The 22,140-nt window shown below is 60.3% G+C and overlaps 1 protein-coding gene across 17 annotated transcripts in view; it reads right to left on the reverse strand.

Annotated features, from left to right (window-relative positions):
* The window catches only part of KIF1A (kinesin family member 1A), a 113,252-nt gene that overhangs the window by 15,807 nt on the left and 75,305 nt on the right, over nucleotides 1–22,140 (reverse strand). For 11 of the 17 annotated variants that reach the window (XM_055379972.2, XM_055379970.2, XM_055379969.2 and 8 more), the window contains 11 exons: nucleotides 20,934–21,052; nucleotides 17,739–17,824; nucleotides 16,535–16,673; nucleotides 16,234–16,405; nucleotides 15,923–16,013; nucleotides 14,437–14,555; nucleotides 13,419–13,474; nucleotides 11,759–11,867; nucleotides 10,777–10,843; nucleotides 10,425–10,509; nucleotides 7,402–7,507 (listed from right to left, as the gene is read on the reverse strand). In XM_055379972.2, the coding sequence (XP_055235947.1) occupies nucleotides 7,402–7,507; nucleotides 10,425–10,509; nucleotides 10,777–10,843; nucleotides 11,759–11,867; nucleotides 13,419–13,474; nucleotides 14,437–14,555; nucleotides 15,923–16,013; nucleotides 16,234–16,405; nucleotides 16,535–16,673; nucleotides 17,739–17,824; nucleotides 20,934–21,052 (1,149 nt within the window). Of the gene's footprint in view, nucleotides 1–5,055; nucleotides 5,083–7,401; nucleotides 7,508–10,424; nucleotides 10,510–10,776; nucleotides 10,844–11,758; nucleotides 11,868–13,418; nucleotides 13,475–14,436; nucleotides 14,556–15,922; nucleotides 16,014–16,233; nucleotides 16,406–16,534; nucleotides 16,674–17,738; nucleotides 17,825–20,933; nucleotides 21,053–22,140 lie in introns of all 17 variants that reach the window. The other 6 variants (XM_055379973.2, XM_055379971.2, XM_055379968.2 and 3 more) reach the window with 1 other exon arrangement.

A 22,140-nucleotide genomic window follows, 5' to 3' on the forward strand; every position in this document is an offset into this window, starting at 1 on the left:
CCTGCTCAGACCCCAGTGGACTAGAATCTCTCTGAGAACCTGACTGTGGTGGAGTCTCACCTGCGAGCTGGGGAGAGAATGGTGGAAGGGAGCCTTACAGGACTGTGTGCACAGCAGGGATGGGCCCTTTCCAGACCACTGTCCCCTCCCCCAGGTGCCAAGATGGCTAGCCGGACCAGGGTCTGACATGGGCACAGCCATGGTGCTGCTCCTGGGTCATTTCCAAACTGCTGGTCAGCCCCAGAGGCTTCCCACTGTGCCCAGGGGAGCTGCACCCTAAATGCCTCGCAACCAGCCCTTGGCCCACATCCTGCCTGGCTCCACCTGGTCACAGGCAGCAGACCTTGGAATCTCGGGCCAGGAGGGTCCCTGGCAACACTCCTTAGTCCCCCTATGCCCCTCAAGCCTCTACAAAGGGAGGACAGGTCTTACCCAGATCCCAAGTGAGATTAGAGGAGACAACAGCTGGTGGATCAGGGAGGAGCAGGCTGGCAGAGTAGCAGCTCACCCACACAGGACCCACATGGGACCCACATTGCCAGTTGGGGCCCACCGGGCTTGCAGGGCACAGCATGGGAACCACTGATGGGTGCCCTGTGATCATACAGCAGGAAACCAAGACCCAGGGAGGCTGAGAGGTGGCCAAGATCACCCTGCCATGGCAAAAACTGGAGGATGTGGGCTGGGAGGGCCTTGGAGACCACTCCAGGACCCCCACTCCAGGAGTAGGCACGAGGTTGCTCCAGGCCCTGTCCCCTGAAGCCCCCCTCACTCTATCCCACGTGACAGCTCCCAAACCCTCAGAATCATCACAAGAGGAAACATGCAGCCTGGATGTGGAGGCCCAGGGTCTCCAGGGAGGTGATCTAACAGGCTGAGGCCACATATGGCAGCCAGGGCTGACCCTCCTTGCCCAAAGGGAACATGATCCCAGCAGGAGACTTGATCCGATGTGAACACACAGCTAAGAGCAGGGGATTGTGCTTGAACCCCGACCTCACGGATATGGTTCACAGGATCTGGACATGACACAACACAGTCATGTGGCACCATCCACCAAGCAGCCCAAGAATGGAGCAGAGAACACAGGCAGCCCATCTGTCTCTGGGATGAAAGCTGGATGCAGCATTCGCACAGGGCCCAGCCAACTGGAGGAGGCTGGGCCAGGCACCCCTGAGGGCCACAGCATGAGCCTGCTCTGTAGCCTCTCCACCTCCAGCCTGAGTCCTGGTCAGTACTGGCCCCACCCTCCAAGCCCCCTGAGGGCAGCTGCAGGCTCCCTCCCGGCCTGACTGAGCCCTGCCCTGGGCTCTGTCCTGTGGGGAAATGTACAGCTGGGAAGGCTGATGTTGCCCGTTAAAGCTCGAAACCTGGCCTGAGGGCAAATCTGCAGTAGATCCACACAGAGACAGGAGAGATTTTACAGCTAGGAGAAGGAGGTGGGTGGAGTCAGGAAGGTGCCTGGAGGAGGGCCCATTGCAGCTGGATTTCAAAGCCCACCAAGGACTCAGACATAGGGGCTAGGATGGTGGGCATGCCAGATGCCAGGTATGCCAGATGCCAGGCACGGACTGAACAGAGGCAGGGAGGGGGTGGGGGCACAGCTGGAGAGAGCTGCATCCTGTCCCCACAGGCTTGAGGAATGCACGGACTTTGAACAACATCGGATGCGGCTCTGGCCCGGGCTCCACCAGCAGCGCTGGGCTGCAGCCGTTGACACAGCCAGAGCTGGTGCCCCGACCGCATGCCACCCCTGAAGTTGTGCCAGCTGGGAGACAACCAGCATGTCACTGCTCCCCACCACCTCCACCAGACAGCATGGCCCTGGAGGTCACTGTCCTCAGAGAAGGAGAATCCTAGACCAGATCTGGCCTCAGAGGCAGTGCAGGTCAGGGGCTCGGCCCTGACCGGGAGCTGCCTTTTCCACTCTCCCCTCCACCTCTGCTCATGGGCTCCTTTTGTGCCCCCAGCTCAGGCAAGCTCACTGTTTTCTGGTGAGCCCTCCCCACTGGGAAGACCCCCACAGTCCCCCTTGCCCTGGCTGACACTGTCGCTGGACTCTGGCTCCAGAACCAGGGCCAGCAGTCCCCATCACTGCTGTGCCACAGGGCCAGGACACAGCCTGCTGGGTTAGTGTCTGCTATGGGGATTGGGGGGTAAGGGATGAAGGAAGGAGGGGAGGAGGGGATGAGGGAATAAGGGAATGAGGAGAGGAGGGAATGATGGATGAGGGGATAACGGATGAGGGCAGGAGGCTTGAGGGGAGGAGGGGAGGAGGGATGAGGGATGAGGGGAGGAGGGGAGGAGACTAGGAGAGGAGCGGATGAGGGGAGGAGGGGATGAGGGGAGGAGGGAATAAGGGGAGGAGGGGATGAGGGATGGGGGAGGAGGGAAGGAGGAAGAGGGGAGGAGGGGAGGAAGAAGGGGGAGGAGGGGAGGAGAGAATGAGGGGGGAGGGATGAGGGGAGGGGAGGAGGCGAGGAGGAAGAGGGGAGGAGGGGATGAGGAAATGAGGGGGTGAAGGAGTGAGGGAGTGAGGGGGTGAGGGAGTGAGGGGAGGAAAAAATGAAGGGAAGAGGGGCGGAGGGAATGAAGGGAGGCATGATTAGGGGGTAAGGGGAGGAGAGGGTGAGGGAATTAGGGAATGCAGGGAAGAGGAGGTAAGGGATGAGGGGGTGAGGGGAGGAAAGGGTGAGAGGAGGAGGAACTGAGTGAGGAAAGAGAGGGTAAAATGAGGGGATGAGGGAATGAGGGAGGGATGAGGAGATGAGGGAATGAGGGGAGGAGCTAATAAGGGGATGAGGAGTTCGGGGGTGAGGGAAGACAGGGTGAAATGAGGGAATGAAGGAGGGATGAAGGGATGAAGGAGGGATGAGGGGAGGAGGGGGGATGAGGGAGGGATAAGGGGATGAGGGGATAAGGGATGAGGGGATGAGGGAGGGACGAGACGATGAGGGGGAATGAGGAAAGGATAAGGGGATGATGGGGGATGAGGGTATGAGGGAGGGATGAGGGTATGAGGAAGGGATAAGAGAGGGATGAGGGATGGATGAGGGAGGATGAGGGAGGGATGAGGGTATGAGGAAGGGATGAGGGAGGGACGAGGGGGAATGAGGGAGGGATGGGGAAGAGAGGGGATGAGGGAGGGATAAGGGGATGGGGAAGAGTAAGAGATGAGGAATGGATAAGGGAGAGATGAGGGTATGAGGAAGGGATGAGGGAGGGATGAGGGTATGAGGGAGGGATGAGGGGGAATGAGGGAGGGATGAGGGGATGAGGGAGGGATGAGGGAGGGATGAGGGGATGAGGGAGGGATGAGGGGATGAGGGAGGGATGAGGGAGGGATGAGGGGGAATGAGGGAGGGATGAGGGGATGAGGGAGGGATGAGAGGGTGAATGAGCTTCCTGGCCAGGCTCTGACCCGCCTGGACAGACTTTTCCTGATTTTGCCTTTAATCCCACAGGATGTGGCTCACATGAGTGTCTTAGTCACACGTGAAAGATGAATGAGTGCGTGGGTGAATGTTGCGGCCCCACCAATGGCACAGCAATGCCCAGAAAACAGCTCCTAAATTAGAGCCCAAGCTGATGGGCTCCCCAGACCCAGATCTTTCTGAGCATGGGGAAACTCCCAGAGGCAGGCCAGCTGACTCCAGGACCAGCTAGCACAATGCCATCTCCTCCTCCTGCAAGCCCACCAGACTCACTGCAGGGAGAGGGAGGAACCTGCTCAGTCCCTGCAGGGCTGTGCTCCCTCCTCAGCGCAGCCACCATCACAGGGGTCCCTTGACAGGGTTTCTGCTGCATCCAGGTCCCCAGGGAGAGCTGGTGCGGCAGACTTCGGAAAAGATCTGTTCATGGAAAGAGGTGTGTGTGCACGTGCTCAAGGGACCATGCCAATGGGGACTCTGGCCCTGCCACCCCTGGGCAGAGTCTTCTCCTGGCCACAGTCCCTCTGCCACAGTTGTCAATCATCTGTCATGACCCATCGCAACATGACCTGACAAGGATGTGGCCTCAGAAAGTGCTGGCCAAGCCCCACTGCCCTGGGGCTCTGTGCCAGGAGCGGCCTCGCACCTCACAACTACAGGGCTTAAAGGCCCAACATTGGTCTGAAAGGCCTTCTGCTGCTCAGTTCACTTCACAAACGCCACCCCACAGGATAACTGCCGTGACGCTGGCCACAGTCATGCAGGGACCCAGGAGCAGGCAGCCTTGATCTTCCATTCGGAACGGACTCGAGTTCTCACCAGTGCCTGGATTAGGGACTTGGAGGCCCTCCATCCCCAAGGTCTCGCCGACTCCCTGCCCCAGGCTGGCATGGGCAGGGGCCTCACTGCAGCCGGGGAAAAGGGAGCCTCCTGCTGGACAACCTGAGTCTGGGACTCTATGGTCTCTTCATGAATTCACCACCCGCCACTTCCACAAAAGGATGCTCGGTGGCCACGGCCAGAGGAGCGTGGCTGGAGCCACTGTCCCTCCTCCTGGCCTGGCCAGGTGAGGGAATCACGAGAGGCTGTGGAATGTGCCCGAGTGTGAGGGTCTCCTGGGCTGGATCCTGTCTGCCCTTCCCCAACCCCTGTGCTCATGGCTCTGCCTGCTACAGCCCCTTGTAGGGAGAGGGGAGCGGGGCTGGTCCTCACAGGGTGGTGCAGCCAAGGGCAGCGGGCCAGCCAGCAGCGTGCGGGACGCCGAGCCCATCCACAGGGCAGGGTGTGGCGCGGGGCGGGCAAGGCTGGGGCAGGAGGAGCAGGAGGCCAGCCAGTGTCTACTAGGGAGCAGGAAACTACAAAGCAGCCAAAATCAGGAGTGGGGGAAGAAGGGACTCAGCCAAGAGGACAGGGTGGGAAAGCAATAAAGAAATCAAACCAAGATTCCAAGAGAATAAAAAGAAAGAAGACGGGAGGAACAGGAGGACAGGTGAGCACGTGTGTGAGGAGTCCAGGAAGCTGGAAGTTAACTTCTCAGGGGCATGGGGGGCGGTCAGGGGAGGAGCAGGGAGGAAAGAAGAGGCTGAAATGAAACCAAGGGTAAACCAAGGGTCACAGATGATACCTAGGTATGTCCGAATCAAGAAACTGCCTGCAAAACACAAACAATCACACGGTTAGTGAGGGCCGGGCAGCGCAGCGGGAGCGGGGCGGGGGACAGGCAGAGGGAAGCGGCCTGTGGCCACAGGCCCACTCTGAGCCAGGGAGGCTGCAAAGCGTGGGGCCTGGGAGCGGGCAGGAGGCAAGGCCATGGAAAAGCGCATGGAAGGCTGAGGCCCCAGGCTGGAGCCAGAAGCCGGGGCTACTGAGCCTCTGCATGTCAGGGAGAGAGGCCTTGGAGCAGCCCGGCCCATCATGGGGCTGAGGACACCGGCACCGTCCATGGCACAGGAAGGCCCACTGACCTGGTCAGCCAAGCCACAGGACGGTGCCTGCCTGCGGGTGCCAGCAGAGGACAGTCCCCAAGACTGCTCCAGGGCAGGGCTAGGGGTGGGAGCTGCCAGCACGGGCAGGAGCCAAGCGAGGGCCAAAGCCGCTTAGGGGAGGCCACGCCCACGCAACGCGCCTTCCTCCTTTCTCAGACCCAGGGCCTTGACCCCAGAACAGGGCTGCATCAACCCCAGAGGCACCCTGGGACCGGCCTCATGTCTCAGCCCTCAGGGTGTGGGGCCAAAACCCCTTCAGCGACAGGTTTTCAGGCATCCAGGAACAGGGTGGCCTGAGGTCCAGCCATGAGCCGCTCCCTCCTACATCACCCATGGCAGCTGGTCTTCTGAGGAAGACCTCAGAAACTCAGCCCTCTGTGCAGAGAGATAGCAGGTGGGGTTGGGGGGCTGGAGCCCCTGCCCACCCCACCCCAGGAGCTGCCTGGGCTGAGGGGGGGTCAGAGGTCAGGAAAATAAGGTAATGAGGTCATCTCCCAGGCTCCAAAGCACATCTCACATAGCAGACCTGCCTTTCTGGGCCCCACCCCCTACTCCAATTCCTGGTCCCCCATGGCCCAGGCACAGCAGCCCACGCTCTACAGGCAGTGCCCGTGCTGGGGGCTCCAGGCCTTCTCCACACCTCACCAGGGAACATTCTCATGGCGGCAGGAGAAGCAAGGCACGAGGAAGCCCCAAGCCCCGGCCCATCCCACCTGGTCTGCCTCACCTCTCCCTCTCCCAGACGTGTTCCCCCCGTCATGGCACCACCTCCACATAGAACACCCCCCGAATTCTCCACCCTCCTGTGGACATGAGTGCAGGGCAAGTTCCCTCTGGAAGGCCACAGGCAGGGCTGGGACCAGAGCTGCATCCACCCTGCCCAGGTCTGTGCCCAACCCCCACCCCCCACTGTTCAGCGCTGTGCCCACCCTGACTATCCAGCTGCCCCCTGCCCTGGCTGCCCCTGCAGTGCCCTCCTTACTGCAGTGCTAAGCCCCGATAGCCCACTTTCTGGGTGTTGCTGATGAAACCAAAGCTTTGTGTGGACCCAAGTCAGAAGAATAGGAGACGACGCCCGCCAGGACCCTCCTTCCTTATGACCCTGACCCTCCTTGCAGGGAGGCCCTCAAAGACGTTTTCTTACAAACACAGCCGTGGAGACACCCGCGGCTTCAGCTCTGAGGGTCCACTCTGGGCTTGTGCATCATGAGCCAGGTCGAGCCCCCAGGGAGCAGCCAGGACTGGACACTGGAGCCCCCGCCTCACTTTCCCCAAGCCCCTGGAAGGCAGCGTCTGGGACGCAGTGGAGCCCACGGGACGTCCCCACCCACCAGGGCTGCCCCTGGCAGTGCTGAGCCACCTGCCCAGGCCAACCGCAGGGGCTGCCTCCCTCTCCCATCCCCTAACCCCAGCAGACCCCGATAGGGCTGCCACAGACATCCCGGAGCACCAAAACCCCAGCCTAAATGCGGTCGGGCTGGGACCGCCCAGACTGTGGGGTCTTGGCCGTGCAAGGAGTGTAGGAAGGAGCAGCCTGGTGATGAGGGGCCTGTGCCAAGCAGTGCCTATGGGCGCCCACCCCAGCTGCTCCACCTCTAGCCCCAGGATGCCTGCCAGAGGCCACTGACTCATCCACAGCAGCATGGTCCTTGGACATACAGCCACTTGTCCCCACACCACCCAACCACAAAACTCCCGAGGACAGAACTCAGCTCATCTTCCAACCCCTGCACTGGCCCCTCTGCTTGGTGATGAACAAATGGGCATGGGGATGCCTGAACCAGCAACGAGGTGCACAAAGGAGGAGCCAGGGGTGCAGAGGCCACCAGCCCCTCACCGCACAGCTCCTGCAGGTGCCAGGAGGGAGGGCTGGGAGAGCGTTGAGCGGGTCACCTTGTGTGGCTGGACCCTGTGCCAGGTTGGCTGAGGGCCTGGCAGGCTGGGAACATGCCCTGGGCCCTGTCTCCAGGGAGTCTCGGACTCACCGGTCATCTTGGGCTGGGTGGATGTATCCGGAAGAGAGGATGTTGAGAGACAAGATGTTGGGGTCGATCAGGGACTCATCGGTCTCTGGAGTGTTTCGGATGCGGCCTGCAGAAAAGGCAACGGGCCACAGGTCACTTCCCAGGGGGCAGGTGGGACCCTGGGGGGCTGCCTCAGGTGGGGGTCCTGTCAGCAAGCCAGCTCCCCACATGGTCACTAGAGCATCTGTCAAAAGCGGTGCCAGGGGGAACAGGGAGGCCCTGCAGGGTCCTCAGCAACCCAGGTGCCATGTGCAGTTACTGCTCCACAGTCTTTCTTGTCTGTCTCTCGGCCACAATGAACACCCCCGTATACACACACTGACAAATGCAGGTGCTTAGCCTGGAAACCATAGGCCTTCCCGACTGCTAGAAAAGGAAGGCTAAGCAAGACACAGAGGAGGAATGTTCCTGCTTCTTCTTACACCAAAAAATCATGATAATAACAAGGAAAGGGAGAGAGGGAGGGAGGAAGGGAGGGAGGGAAAGGAGAGCAGAGGAGGGGAGGGATGGGAAGGGAGAGGAGAGAACACTATCTGTGCCATAAAATCTCTTCTTACAAGGGGCATTTCCAGGAGAGCCCGCTAAGTTGCATGCACTGGGGGTGCCTGTCTGTCTCTGTGAAAGAAACCAGAGCCGTTATCAGGCAGGAAAACTGTCTAGTGGCTTCACCTAGTAATTTCTTGGCCAGACAGTGACAGTTCTGCTCATTCAAAGGAGTAAACAAACACATGTACATTTTCTTTGTTGCACCAGGAAGGAACGGCAGCCTTCCCTCTCCACCATGCATGGACAAGATAAAACCCAGGACATGCTAGGATTTTGTGTTGATGGGTGCACACTGGGCCTGCCCCATCCCATTGCTGGAACTCTGACCCATGACTTTGCAGCACTTAGGTCCTGGGAAGAGGCAAGTGGATCCCAGCAAAGTGCCCTTCCCCACGCCAGGGCCCTCTGGGTCCATGCTGGGCAGCGCCCATGGGAGGGAAGAGGCTCAGCTGCAGGGATTGCTGCCTGGGCAGAGCCACTCTCAGCCCTCGGGGAGGGGAGCGCAGCTGCTCTCAGCCCTTGGGGAGGGGAGCGCAGCCACTCTCAGCCCTCAGGGCCTGCACTTAAGCAGTGTTCAGCCTGCTCTGCGTCTGACCAAGTACCTGGCCCACAAAACTGACACCCATGAGCCCACTGGTCTGGACAGAGTGCCAGGGGTTGGGCTGGGGTCCTGACCCTCTGTTGTCTGCACTTTTACTCCCTCCCCTGCCTCAAAGGGTGCACCCACCCACTGCTCATGGACACCCGGGGTCTCTCCTCGACTTTCATCCCTTTCGCTGACCCTGTGCCCAGTCCTGTCCAACTCACAGGGCTGGAAAGTCCCATGGCCCTCTTGGGAGGGATGCTGAGCTTGGAGAAGGCTGTGAACAGGGAGACTGGGTCCCAGGTGAGGAGCAGGAGAGAGGCTAGGTGCTCCCCAGAAAGTGACTTGGCTGCTCTGTGCCCTGAGTCCAATCACAGGGCTGCTCAGTCACAAAGCCCAGAGAGGCTGAGCCCAAACCCCTTAGCCTGAAGGTGAGCATTGGGGTTCATACCATATCTCCCCAAATCCCTTTAAATAGCATCTCTGATCACCCAACCCCACATGAACAGACACTCCTGTTGGCCTTTTTTAGAAAGGAGGTGGGGAGAAGGTGGATCTGAGCAGGCGGGGCCTGAGTGGTGACAGACCCAGGCCCGAAGGATGCGTCCTTTCAACCATGCAGATCCAGCTTCCCCTCTCCCTTCTCTCCTGTCTGCCTTGAGGGAAGTGAGACCAGGGCTCAGAATGTGAGGGCAGTGCTGCCCCGGGGATCATTCCTCAACTACCGTGTGGCCGGGTCCATAAACCAGCTGTGTATTTGCTTACGTTCTGCCTATAAATCAATTCACTCTTTTTAGGCTTGCCCTAAACAACCTCTGAAAGGAGGGTTTGGGTGCTTGTTCCATGACTTTCTGATTCATGTGAAATTAGACACAAAACTTGTAAAACATAAGCATGTATCCTGGTGTGCCTGGAACCTCCTGTCTACAGTCCTGCACTGGGACACAAGGTGACGGGTCCAGCCTCAGGGAAGTGACCTTGAGCAGCCACCCAGCCCGGCCATGGCAATGTCTGGGGTAAGGCAGGGCTGGGCTGGCCTCATGCTAGTGACACGCTTGAATGGATGACTGTCTGCCTCCTTGAATGAAAACTGAGAAGACAAATTCTTTCCGCTTTAGAAAAGGAGACATTTGGTGGACCCGAGTTCAAAACATGAGGTCATGGAAGAAAAGAGTGTAAGATCCTTGGTGATGGTTATGGGAGGAATTGTGTCCCCGAAAAATATACGTGGAAGTCCTAACCTCCAGGACCTTCAAAGGGGACCTTATTTGGAAGTAGGGCTTTGCAGAGGTGATCAAACTGAGTAAAGATGCAGTCAACCCTGGAGCAGGATGGGCCTCTAATCCAACCTGCCTGATGTCCTTAGGAGAAAGGGCCACAGGAAGACACAGGACAGGAGAAGCCTGCGAAAATGCAGTGATGCTTCTGCAGGCCAGGGTCGCCCAAGATGCTGGCCACCACCAGGAGCTGGAAGAAGCAGGGAGGGATTTTCCCCAACAGGTTTCAGAGAGAGAGAGAGCGCCTCTTGCCGGCACCTTGATTTTGGACTTCTGGCCTCCAGAAGTGTGAGATGATAAATGTCTGCTGTTTTAAGCTACCTGGTTTGTGGTATTTTGTCATGGCAGCCCCAGAACTCCAATACACTGATTAAACAGAAATTTGCAGATCGTCACCCAGGTCCAAGGCTCTCCTTTTCAGGTGAGGAAGTGAGTCACAGAGAGATTATGTGACCTGGCCAGGGTCACGCAGCAACAGACGCAGAGGTGTGGTTAGAACCCGGGCATCCAGCTCAGGGCCTGTACTCTTCCCACCAGCTCAGCCCCACCCACCAAGGCAGCCCCCACACCGCACTCACCCACGACCAGCTCGCGCACTTCCTTCCAGCGGATATGGCTGCCTGTCTCATGCAGTAGTGTCACCGTAATCCGTCGCTGGATGCCCTGCCGGTGCCAGGTGAGAGGATATGGTCAGACGGCTCAGGGGGCTACGTAGGGTGAGGGAGGGGGACACAGGCAGGGTAGGGGCAGGGAGAGGCTCACACCTGGTGGGGTGGGGGAGGGGAAACAGGCAGGGTAGGGGCAGGAGGGGCTCACACCTGGTGGGGGTGGGAGAGGGGGGAACAGGCAGGGTAGGGCAGGAAGGGGCTCACACCTGGTGGGGGTGGGAGAGGGGGGAACAGGCAGGGTAGGGCAGGGAGGGGCTCACACCTGGTGGAGGAGGAAGGTCCCCATGCATGGCATGCCCCCACGGTGGTCCACCACGGCCGGGATGTAACTGGAAGAGAGAGACACATGTGAGGAGCGGCCAGCCCCTCCTCTCTGCCCTCCCCGCAGCACAGGACACAGTGGACGGGAGCAAAAACAGGGAAAAGTCAGCAGCTCCCTCTGGTGAAGATCAGGTGGTCTGATCCAATGGAGACCATGGTCAGCTGAGCACAGAAACCCACCAGGCCTCCTTGGCTATCACCTCCCAGCCCTGCCCACTGGACTGGCAGGGTGTCCAACACGGAGACACGGTATGGCACAGCCTGGCCCCTCTGGGCTGGATCTTTGTAAGTTCCCAAGGGTCCTCTGCTTCCCCTCATGCCCTGCAGATCCGCAACCCAAGGCCAGAGGATCCAGAGGAAATCCCAGCAGATGGGCTCGTCTTCTCCAACATCTAAGGCTCCTGTCCCACTCTGGGCAAGGATCCGAGTCTCCACCAGGCCCCACTCTGAGCTGCCAGCCACAGCCCAGCTCCCAGCTGCCCCCAGGGCACCAGGCAGACCCCCACTGGCCTCCACCCTGGGGCCCTGGAACCTGCCTCCCCAGGGCCTCAGGGCTCCCCTCCCACCTCCCTCAAAAGTCCCTTGATCACTTTGTAAGTGCTGTCTGCCTCCCTGCCCTGCCCCTGAGCCATACCCTGGTTTGCTGTCCTAGTGCTCAGGACCATGGGGACACCAATTCAGGTGCTTATCTGTCCAGCACCTCCCTGCCCCTCATGCCAGCTCCTCCAGGACTTTGTCTGCTTTTACTCCCCAAGACTTAGATGAGGCCGGGCCCACAAGAGGTCTGCAGTGAACACCCGCTGGAAGAACGACTCTGGATGCTGGCAACCCTCAGGCAGCTCAAGTCCTCGTCCCTCTCCGCGCCCCCCCCCCCCCCCCCCGCGCCATACTCACACCCTGAGGGCCCCAGCACCAGCACTCACTCGCCGTTGGCCTCCAGCTCACAGATCTCGAAGTAGACCAGCAGGTCGTACTTGCAGTGGCAGGGTCCTGGACAGGGCCGCGTCAGTGTGCTGAGCTTGGTGGCGGGCACTGTAGGGACAGGACGGAGGCATGCGTGGATGGGAGACCTGACCTATCACGTGCCAAGGGCACACTCAAGGAGGAGGTGCCGGGGCCAAAGGGGCTCAGAGGCAGTGAGGGCACCTCCCCCTCCTCAAGGGAAACAACCAGCCAACCCCAGCCATTCCCAAGATACACCGGGTCCTGGGCACTCTGTGGCCTTAGCATGTCACATGGACGCTCACGTTCTCTGTGCCCCGGCTAGGAGAGGCACATGGCCATGTACACTGGGCACAGCTCATGAGGAGGACAGTGGTCAAGACCCCAAGAACCAACAGGGCAGCCGCACATACCCTTCTTCAAAAGCCCCACAACCCTCACAGGGCCGCTCTGCCATGCTGCCAGGCCCATTGCCTACACTACACCTTGGCCACAGCCTACTACACCTGTCCAAGCACATTTCACCAGCACCCAGGCCTGGCCCGAGAGGCCCTGTCCCTCGGCTCCCACTGACCCTCCACTCGTGTCCAGCTCCTGACAAACAGCCTCTGTCCTCACATCCTTCACCCACCTCTGTCTACCACTCCCTTCTCTGAGACTCATCACACAGGTCCTCCTCTAGCAAGTCCCCTCCTCTGCCTCTCCTACAAATATGGATCTACAGGTCTTTCTTGCAGGCTGTGGGGAGGACTGAATCTCAGGGAACTCATACTGCGGGCCACAAAGCCTGTACAGACCAGGGACTGGCTCTGCAGCAGCTGGAGGGTGTCCTCCCACAGTGTCCTCAGCCCGCAAACCTTCATCTTACAGGGGTTCTGAGGACAGGGTCCTTGCAAGGCAGGCACAAGAGGCTGACACCTGGTCACCATGTGTGCAGACCCAGTGCCTCCACCCACCAGCTGCAGAAGCAGCTTCTCACACAGGCCCCTACCCTCTGGGGTGCTGGTGCCCGGGACCATACTCCCTCCTTCAGGAGGGTTTCTGGGCTATGAGAGACTCAGCCACACCTGCTGGGCCTCAGTCTGGCTGTCTTCAGCTCTCCCCCAACCATGTCCCTGGGTTTTGGTCTTGCAGGAAATAAACTCCACTCTTTTAACTAAAAGCCAGTGAATCTCAAGTGCTATTCCACGACCCACCTGTTCCCACAGGCAGAGGCTCCAGGCTCCAGGCAAAAGCTCTGACAAATACTCCTCCCCGACTGACCCCACACTCTCGCTCCCACCTCCAGCCTCGGACCCCCAGGAAGGAGCTTCCTAGATTGCCTTTCATCCCCAAATCTCCACCTCTCTGTGTTCAGCTGAGATGCCTGAAGTCCCCTCAAAGCCCCCAACCCTCTTGCTGCCTTCCTTCCTTGGCTCCGAACACCTCTGCCACCAGCTCCAGGCTACTCTCTGGGCACAGGGCAGACCCTTGCTCCATGGGGACCCCGTGAGGCCTGACAGGCTCAGGGTGGCGCCAGAGTGCCTGGGAGGGCACAGCCCGGTCACAGAGGACAGCATTCACTGCGGGGGCCCAGCCCGCTACAGCACCCACAGTGAGGAGAGCTCACTGCCCTGAGACGGCTCCAGAGACCCTTCCTACCTGGCTTGGACAGTGGCATGACCCGAGGGAAGTGGCGGCGCGAGGGCCTCAGGGGGCTGTGGAGAAAGAAAGACCAGTGTGAGGTGTTTGCGGGACCCCGGGCGGGAGGGGACAGAAGGAGACAGAAGGGCTACAGGCCCCAGGTGCCCATCCTGGCCCCTCCCACCCTCTCTTCTCCAAGACCGTCCACCAGCTTGGGTGGGAGGAAGAGGAGGGACCCTTGGGACCCCAGCTCCCACCCCAGAGGCCACAGGAAACCAGGGCAAGGGTCAAGCTCCGGCTCCCAGTCCAGAGTCCCTCAGGCACTCGCGAGGACAGACAAGCACCCCCCAGAACAAAGCCTTCATTGCCCTTCTCTTTCCCTGACACCCTGGAGGGCCCCTGAGCTCCCAGTCCTGCCTGACAGCTGAGGAGAGATGGAGATGGGAAGACAAGGGCCCACCCGAGGCCTCTCTGCAGTTCTCTCTGCACTCGAGGTGCCCAGGAGGGGTCGGCTTGGCCCAGGGTAGACACTCCTGTCCACCTTCAAGGGTCTGGGTGAGATGGCCTGAGTGGAAGTCCTGACTTCATGCCCCAGCCCCGCAAGTCTCTCTGAGCCCCCATTTTCCAGGCCTCAGGAGGCTGCATGGACTGAGGGAGCTAGGCCGGGCTTCCCCAGGGTGTGGCACAGCTGGGCCCCTTTCCTGGGGTCCTCGGTGGGCAGCAGAAGTGGTCTCCCCGGGGCCACCCCAGCATCCTACAGCTGGCAGCCCCTGCACACTGCCCAGGCCAGCAGGAGGTCAAGCAATGCTCACAAGGAACCCTCTGCAGTCCTGAAGGAGAGAAGCTGCGGGCAGGCCCAGAGCTCTTAATTGCTCTCTGAGTCCTGCCAGCCCTGGGCAAAAGGCCTCCTGGATGGGCAGGGGAGGTGGGTTTCAGGGGGTGCATAGGCTCTGCAGCCTCAAGACAGCTGGATGAAAAGATCTGGGCAGGGGCTTTGAGGACAGCAGCCCTGAACCCCCCGACCCAGGGCGCTAACCTGAGCACGTCCTTGCAGAGGGGCGGGAACGGGTGCTGCTGGTAGTGGCCAAAGACCTCGAACACAATGGGCTGGCTCTTGATGTACTCAATGAAGGACTTGGTCACCTCCACTGCGATCTGGTGGGCAGGCAGGTGGGAGGACAGGAGGGCACGGCCAGGTCACATTCAAGGGGGAAGAAGAGTCACATCAGTGAGCTAAGCGCTTCAGGCCCAGATCTGGGACCCCTAGCTGGGCCCACCTCTGCCCAGGGGCAGCAGCCTCCTCTAGGCCCTTCAGCCCAGCCCCTCCTCCCACCACATGCCCCAGACAGACTCTGGAGTGTGTCCCTCGGGCTCTCTCTCCAGGACGAACAGGGGCCGCGTGGCTCAGCTGCCCTTTCAGAACACAGAGCTGGGAAAGGTGACAAAGGGCAGCGCTGGTCTCTTCAGGACACCCCTTCTTAGGCCTGCCCCACTCAGCAAGAGTTACGGGTTGGACCATGTCCCCCTCACCAAATTCGTATGTTGAAGTCCTAACCCCAGGACTTCAGAATGAGAGTATATCCTGAGATAGGGCCTTTACAGAGAAAACGGAGTTAAAGAGAGGTCATCAGAGTAGGTCCCAATCCAACATGGCTGCTGTCCCTATGAAAAGGGGAAGTTTGGGCCCAGGCACATGCAGAGGGGGAGGGCCATGTGAACAGACACAAGGAAGAGGCGGCTGTTCTATAAGCCAAGGATAGAGGCCTAAGAAGGGGGCAATCCTGCCCACACCCACATCCCGGGCTTCCAGCCTCCAGAGCCATGGGAGGCCACACTTCTGTTGTTTTTAGATGCCCCCATCTATGGTGCTTTGTGACAGAAGTCCCAGCCAACTAACCCACCGAGTCTCCAGGTTATCCCACCTGCCAAATCCACACCCGTGGCCTGGCACTCAAGGCCTGGCTCCCTGGTAGCTTTCCTTATCACCGTTAGGCACCTCTTTCCCCTGCTGCCCCAGGAGCCCAGTTCTCCCGCCTGGAGAAGGAGCTGCTCCGCCTTAAAGGCCCCTCCTCTCCATCATCCTAGCAGCCCAGCTGCCATCACTCTCCTGCCTGGAGTTTTCCAGACCTCTCGGGACATTGCCGGCACCCTGTAGCCACTGTGGCCCTGCCTCCTTCCCATTCCCAACACCCAAGCCAGGGCTGCCCTGGCTGAGCACCCCCGGCCCTCAGTACAAATCCCAGGCCCCACTGCACCTGCATCCGGCTTCCCATCGGCTCTATGCTCACTATGAGCAGCTCTCAGGGGCTCTGAGCAGCCCCCACGCCCCAGCTGTAAACCCATCAAGGGTCTCCCACTGCCCAGAAATCGCTCCTACACCCTGCCTGGCACTGGAGTTCCTGGTGCACAGGGCAGTCCTGGCCCACAACTGGTGTTCAGAAGAGGGAGAATGAGCCATGCTCAGAGAGGCCCTGGGAGCGTCAGTCAGTGGCAGGGATGGGGAGAAGTGCCCAGGAACGTACGTTCTGGACGTGGTAGAAGCCAAGTGGGGGGCCTCTGCCTGTGTTCTTCAGGGGCTCTGTGGAGAAGGCCTCGTCGTGGCGGTGGATGAAGCTGCAAAGCAGAGGAGATGCTTTGGTGTGGGGTGGGGGATTTGGGATGAGACCTTACCAGGTGGAACCCACCTCACATGAGGGCGCTGGGGCGTTCAGGGCCTGCGGGCTGGGCCAACACGGCACCAACATGGCCTGCTCCCTGCTCAGCACCCAGGCAGGGGAGCCTTGGGCACAGAGTCCCTGCGCAGCGCGGGGACACAAAGGCAGCAGGGGCTCACTTGAACTGGCAGAAGATGTCGGCATATTCGGCAGAGATGCTGGACGCCTGCAGGACTGTCACACGGAAGGTGAAGGTGTTGCCCAGGCGGAGGTGGTCCAGGGCAGCATCCAGGGGCCCATCTAGGGCGGCTTTCTCAGAGCTGTCTAGGAGGAGGCCTTCTGGGGGCACTGCTGCTGGGAGTCAAGGAGAGAGTCATGGACCTCCAGACCATATTGTCTTCCAGCCACAGGCCTGGGCCGGGCTCAGGAACCAGGTCTCAGCATCCCCTACGCCCTGGGCAGCTGGGGTTGGCGACCCACCTGAACAGGTGTTGTTGTTGACTTCATCGGCTGAGGGCCCCACGTCTGCACCCTGGCCCTGGCCCTCCACGATGCGAAGCTCTTCCTGGGAGGTTCCCGAACGGGACATCCCCACCACGGGGCAAGACTCGGACTGGAACTGATCAGAGGGGGACCAGAGTCAGAGAGAGCCAGGAGCCAGCCGAGGAGGGGCACCGTAGACCCTGTCACAGGCTCACGGGAGGGCTGTGCCTCCCAGAGCCTGGGCTGGGGCCTCCATGAACCCATGCACCAGACCTGTGCCTGCCTTGTTGGGGGGCATCCACCTCCCCAGGTCTCAGTTTTCCCTGCTGTGGATGTGTGTCTTTGGATTCTATAGCCTATGGCTATGGGAGTTCTGAGCTGTCCTGGAAACAACTCACCACCTGCCTCTCTGCTCTGGTCTTCAGTTCAGCCGGACCCCCGCCTGCCAGGGCCCCTTGTCCAGCAGGTTAGCTCTCTCCCCTCCCCTTCTTGGGCATCCCCAGTACTGACAGCCCCTCCAAGAGAAAAGGCATTGGGCAGACAGACCACCCTCGCTCAGGGAGTAGGGCACCCAGGTTCCAGGTGACGGCACGGCCAGGTGGGTACGGGTGAGAAGCGAGTCTAAGAAGGTGGGGACAGGAGCCACCTGAGTGTGGCATGGGGTGCACTTTGGGGACCTTCCTCCACCACTCTCTCAAGAGCAGAAGAGGAGACTGAGTGGTCCAGGTGCCACTGGACACAGCGCCTGCCCTTCACATGAGGACCGCAGGTAGGCAGCCTCAGGGGACTCCCTCATTCTCATTGGGAGGCAGGCAAGGAGCAGGCGAAGGGGGCAGTGGGAACGCGCTGTCCTGTGGGGACCCAGAGGAGAGCTGGTCCAGAGAAGGGAGACAGGGTGGGGGTGGCTGCACCTCAGTGTCTGTTCTGGAGGCTCGTGTTGTCCACCTGCTCTGCGCCCCGACTTGGACCCTGGAGCGGCCGTGGTGGGAGATGGGTGGATCCAGGGGTCAGGGCAAACCCGGGAAAAGGGGTGTGGTGTGCTTAGAGATGGGGCAGGCTCAGTGCTCTGGACCAGAGGGAAGAACCCCAAGAGGACTCAGGGCCCGTGGGATGGGACAGGGGTGTTAGAGGAGCAAAGTGCACAGGACTCCAGTGAGCACCAGGCACCTCCAGGTCTGGGACTCGGGAGGGAGCTTGGTACCTTTTCAAAATGCTGGTCATCAAAGGAGATTTTAGCAGTTCCCGACTGGCGGACACCAGAGCCATAATCAGGGGCCTCTTCATCGGCTGCAGGAGAAACGGAGCAAATGGTTGGAGCCCAGCTTGTCCCCTGAGGTGGGTGTGGGCAGAGCCAGGCTGGGCCACCCCGCAGTCAAAGTGAGGGCACAGAAGCCCCAGCAGGCAGCAGACCCCTGACCGGATCTGCCGCCCGTGGCTCAGTGACAACCAGGGCATGTCCCGGCACACTGACCACCTGCCTGTACTGCCCAGGGGCCCCAAAGCAGCCACGGCCTCATCACAGCCCACTTTGATAGGAGTCACGAAGTCTATATTTTCAAAACCAAATCTTGCCCGCATTCCCAGGTGCTCAAGCAGAACCCAGGTAGCCCCTCCCCATCCCCATGTGCAGAGACCACCCCACCGGCCCTGCTGGTCCCACCTCCAGAATCACGAAGTGCCTCTGCCACCAGCTGGGCAAAGCTACCACCTGTCACCTGCCTAGACATTCAAGGGCCACCAACCGCCCCTCCACGCAACTCCCCAGGCCTGCCGGTGCATGCGCCCACACTCCCCAGCCTTCAAAGCTCTCAGTGGACCCGCTGCCTGAAGCCCTGAGCTCTGTCCTGCCATGGTCTGTGACAGCCAGCGCCTGCTCATGGAGGAGTCAGTGCTGAGGGAACAGCAAACTGACCTCGCCCGGGTCACGGGCAGGGCTGATGAGACTTCTGACACCACCAGTGCAAGGGCCGGTGCCTTTTCTAAGTTCCCTTCTCCACCACCACAGCCATTAGACAGGGAAACAATTAGGCATCACCCAATATAAAATGATCCAGTTGTAGGATGGCCGGCAGGAGGCCTGGTGACCCAGCCAAGGATAGGAGCACTTCCCAGGCACTATCCCAGCCTGGTTTCCCAGTATATGACCTGGGATAGCAGGGGCTGTGGACCTGGGCACACAGACCTGGGCTCAGAGCTGCTGTACACCTTCCTAACTGGCGACACTCATCTGAGAGGTGGGGGTACCTCTCAACCCCATAGGGTGCAGGACAAAGGTAGAGCTTTGCACTGAGCTTGAACTTGGATCCTGGGAAATGGGAAACCTCCACGTGGACCCCAGAGAGCTCCTCTGACCAAGGGCAGACCAGGACGGCAGCTGCGCTCACAAGGACATGGGCCGGCCCCACGGCCTCTGGTGCAGCCCCACTCTCAGGAAGTGGCTGTCAGGGTGGGGGCCAGTGGGAGGAAGTGCTCAGGATGGCTCCGCTCAGCCATCCTGACCACTTGGTGGGAGCTGCTGGCACAAGGCAGGATTGGGAGGACCTGGTGAGGTGGGGGTGGCACCTCCTGGAGGGGAGACAGAGGTGATAGGTGTTCCCAGCTTCCCTGAGTATTGCAGCCCCGGTAAACACCCCACCTTCCAGCAGCAGGGCTGGAGCCCTTCCCTGGTGTTCACCCTCACTCCCCAGCTGGGCCCCCTGATTCTCAGCACTGTGGTATCACAGTGACTGGATGACAAGCAATGACATGGCCAGTGGGAGGTGCCATAAACAGCATTTAGAAATTATGGGCTAGGCTGGGCAGGGTGGCTGGCCGGGCGTGGTGGCTCACGCCTGAAATTCCAGCACTTTGGGAGGCCGAGATGGGCAGATTACTTGAGGTCAGGAGTTCGAGAGCAGCCTGGCCAACATGGTGAAACCCTGTCTCTACTAAAAATAAAAAAATTAGCTGGGCGTGATGACGCACCCCTGTAGTCCCAGCTACTCTACTCAGCAGGCTGAGGCAAGAGAATCGCTTGAACTGGGAGGCAGAGGTTGCACAGTGAGCCGAGATCGAGCCACTGCACTCCAGCTTGGCGACAGAGCAAGACTTTGTCCCAAAAAAAAAGAAAAGAAAGAAATTATGGGCTAAGGACAATTTAACATTAGAGTCAAATTAACTTCATTAATTAGGTGGGATTAAAATCGCCCAAGGCAGCCAGGATAGCAGAGCCGGGAGAACACGACGTCTTGCATCTTGCGGGGGATATGAGGTAACTCAGGGTGGAGAATATGAGCCATCTCAGAGTTGGGGGACTTGCCATCTGGGGAGGGGTATGGCCATCTCAGCCTGCTCCAGGTCGCTCCTCTAAGCAGCCCCAGCCCAGCAGCCAGGAGCCCCCCTGCAGCCATGGATGCACGTCCTCTCTGCATCCATCTGCCTGTCTGTGTGTCTGTCTGTCTGTACTACTCCCTCCCTAGGGTGCCCAGGCAGCCAAGGCCTTTGAGAGGAAAAAGAGTGGTCCTTGGTGAGGGGAGACCTTGGTGGAGGAGCCCGGGGCAGGCAGGGAAGGGAGTGGGACCTTCCCTCACGGCACAAGCCACCTGTTGCCCTGCAGCTTCTAGGCAGCCAAGTGCTCTCACATCTGTGTTCTCGAGTACCCTTCAACATTCCTATCAGGTGGGGAGCATTACAACGGATACCGTTTACATGTGAGCAAACCAAGGCTCAGACACTCTGGGGCTGCCCTGGTGCCTCTGGCCATCAGGAGCAAGCTGAGCAGCACCAGTCTCCACCTCCCACAAGGGAGGGGCTTGTGTCTTCAGGCCCAGTGTGGAGGGAGACAGGCCTGTGCCTGAGAGACCAGGGAATGCATCAGGGAACCAGAAGCACCCCAGGGAGGGCTGCCCTGAGCAGGGCCCAGGGGCCAGGGACTGGGCCTCACACGCCTTTCCTGGGGCTGCAGAGACAGCCGGGTGGGTGGAATGTGTTGACAGAGAGCACTTGCTCTGCAGCAGGCTGGGGGAGGGATCCAGGTGGTCTTGGGTCCATATGGGACTGCCTGATGGGAAGGTGGAAACCCCTAACCAGAGCAGGCTCAGATGGCACTGGGCTCAGCCTGCACAGCCCCCAAGGCACCTCCAGCTGACCCTGGGGAGTCCAGAGCCAAGAGCTGGGCAGCAGGGGCTTCCCCTCCAGGGCCCACTGCGGGGCAGCAGCCTGGGGTGCCAGCCCAGGACAGCGTGGAAAAACAGCTTCAGGTTGACCCCAGGGAGAGTGGAGGGCCAGCTGAGGCCAGCTTCCCACTAACCACTACATGATGCCAGAAGGCCCTTCTCGGGCCCACGCCTCTGCCTGCAAAGGTCAGAGCCAGCCCCAGGGGCTCCAATGCCACACATGGCCTTTGGCCCACACGCACCTGAGATGGCCTGGACGGCCACGCGGAGGAAGCCCTTCACCTCGCCCTTCTCGCTGACGATTGCCACACGGTGTACCAGGGGAACGGGGTACAGCAGGTTGCTCAGGTACACGAAGGCCCTGGGGAGAAGCAGAGGCCGCGGTCATGGGCCACCCCTCCATGCATGTTCTGAACGGCAGCGGTGGCAGCATGGCCTGGCTCACGACACAACATGGAGCTGCAAAGCAGAGGGAAGCCGCCGGACAGGACAGCCAAGGCCAGGACAGCAAGAGCGGGCGGGGACAGGCAGGGCAGGCACTCACAGGAGACAGGAGGTGGAGGGACAGAGAGGAGGACGAGGAATGAGCTGCGGCGAGCAGAGGCACAGCCCAGTTGGGCCCGGACCTGGCTGCCTGAGAAGGGAGCAGCCGAGGAGGGAGGTTTCAGCCTGCTTCAAGGAGGACGGGGACCAGACCAGGACCCAGACCACACTGCACTGCCCCCCTTTTCACACTGGCCCTGATGGCCAGCATCGCTCTGCCTCCTGCCCACTTCCCAGGGGTCCCTGATGCTCACGGACCCCACAGAACCCCTTCCCCAGACAGAAACTCGGCAGGTGGGAGCTCCGAGGTGAGTTGCCCAAGATGAGGCACCCCCAGCCCAGGGCCCAGGGAGGTGCTGAATGGAGCCCTGAGGACACCCCCAGAGCCACGGTGCGGCCCAGTCTGCCCTGTCAGAGACCCAGAGCACCAAGATCCCCCTTTCCCAGGACCGGCCTAGGCAGAGACCACGAGCATCTACGGTCGCCAGATAGCTGCTGCGTTCCCTGTGCTGACCAATATGTGGGCAGCTGGGAGGACAGAGAGGACCCTGGAAGACCCCACGCCACCCAGCCAGGGGGAAGGATACCCTGCTTCCTGCTCCAGGCAGGTGCGGCTCTGAGCACCATGACCTCCGGCATGGGAAAGGGTCGTGCCTGGGGCCCTCGATTCCAGAGCAGATACTGATGAGGGGTTGAGTGAGACTCAGCGGGCTGTGAACGCCCAACACCTCTCTCAGGTGGGCTCCTGACCTTGCTCCCTCCACACCCTAATCCCCCTGACCTTCCTGCAGCAGCAAGTCAGAAACCAGCAGCACAGGGGCCCCTCCTACTCATCAAATCCATCAGTTCCACCTCAAAAGTCTTCAAGAAGCCCCCCTCAACTGTCCCATCACCACCAGCCACCCT

The sequence above is a fragment of the Gorilla gorilla genome, chromosome 11 (genome assembly GCF_029281585.2).
Source record: "Gorilla gorilla gorilla isolate KB3781 chromosome 11, NHGRI_mGorGor1-v2.1_pri, whole genome shotgun sequence".
NCBI classification, from domain to species: domain Eukaryota; kingdom Metazoa; phylum Chordata; class Mammalia; order Primates; family Hominidae; genus Gorilla; species Gorilla gorilla.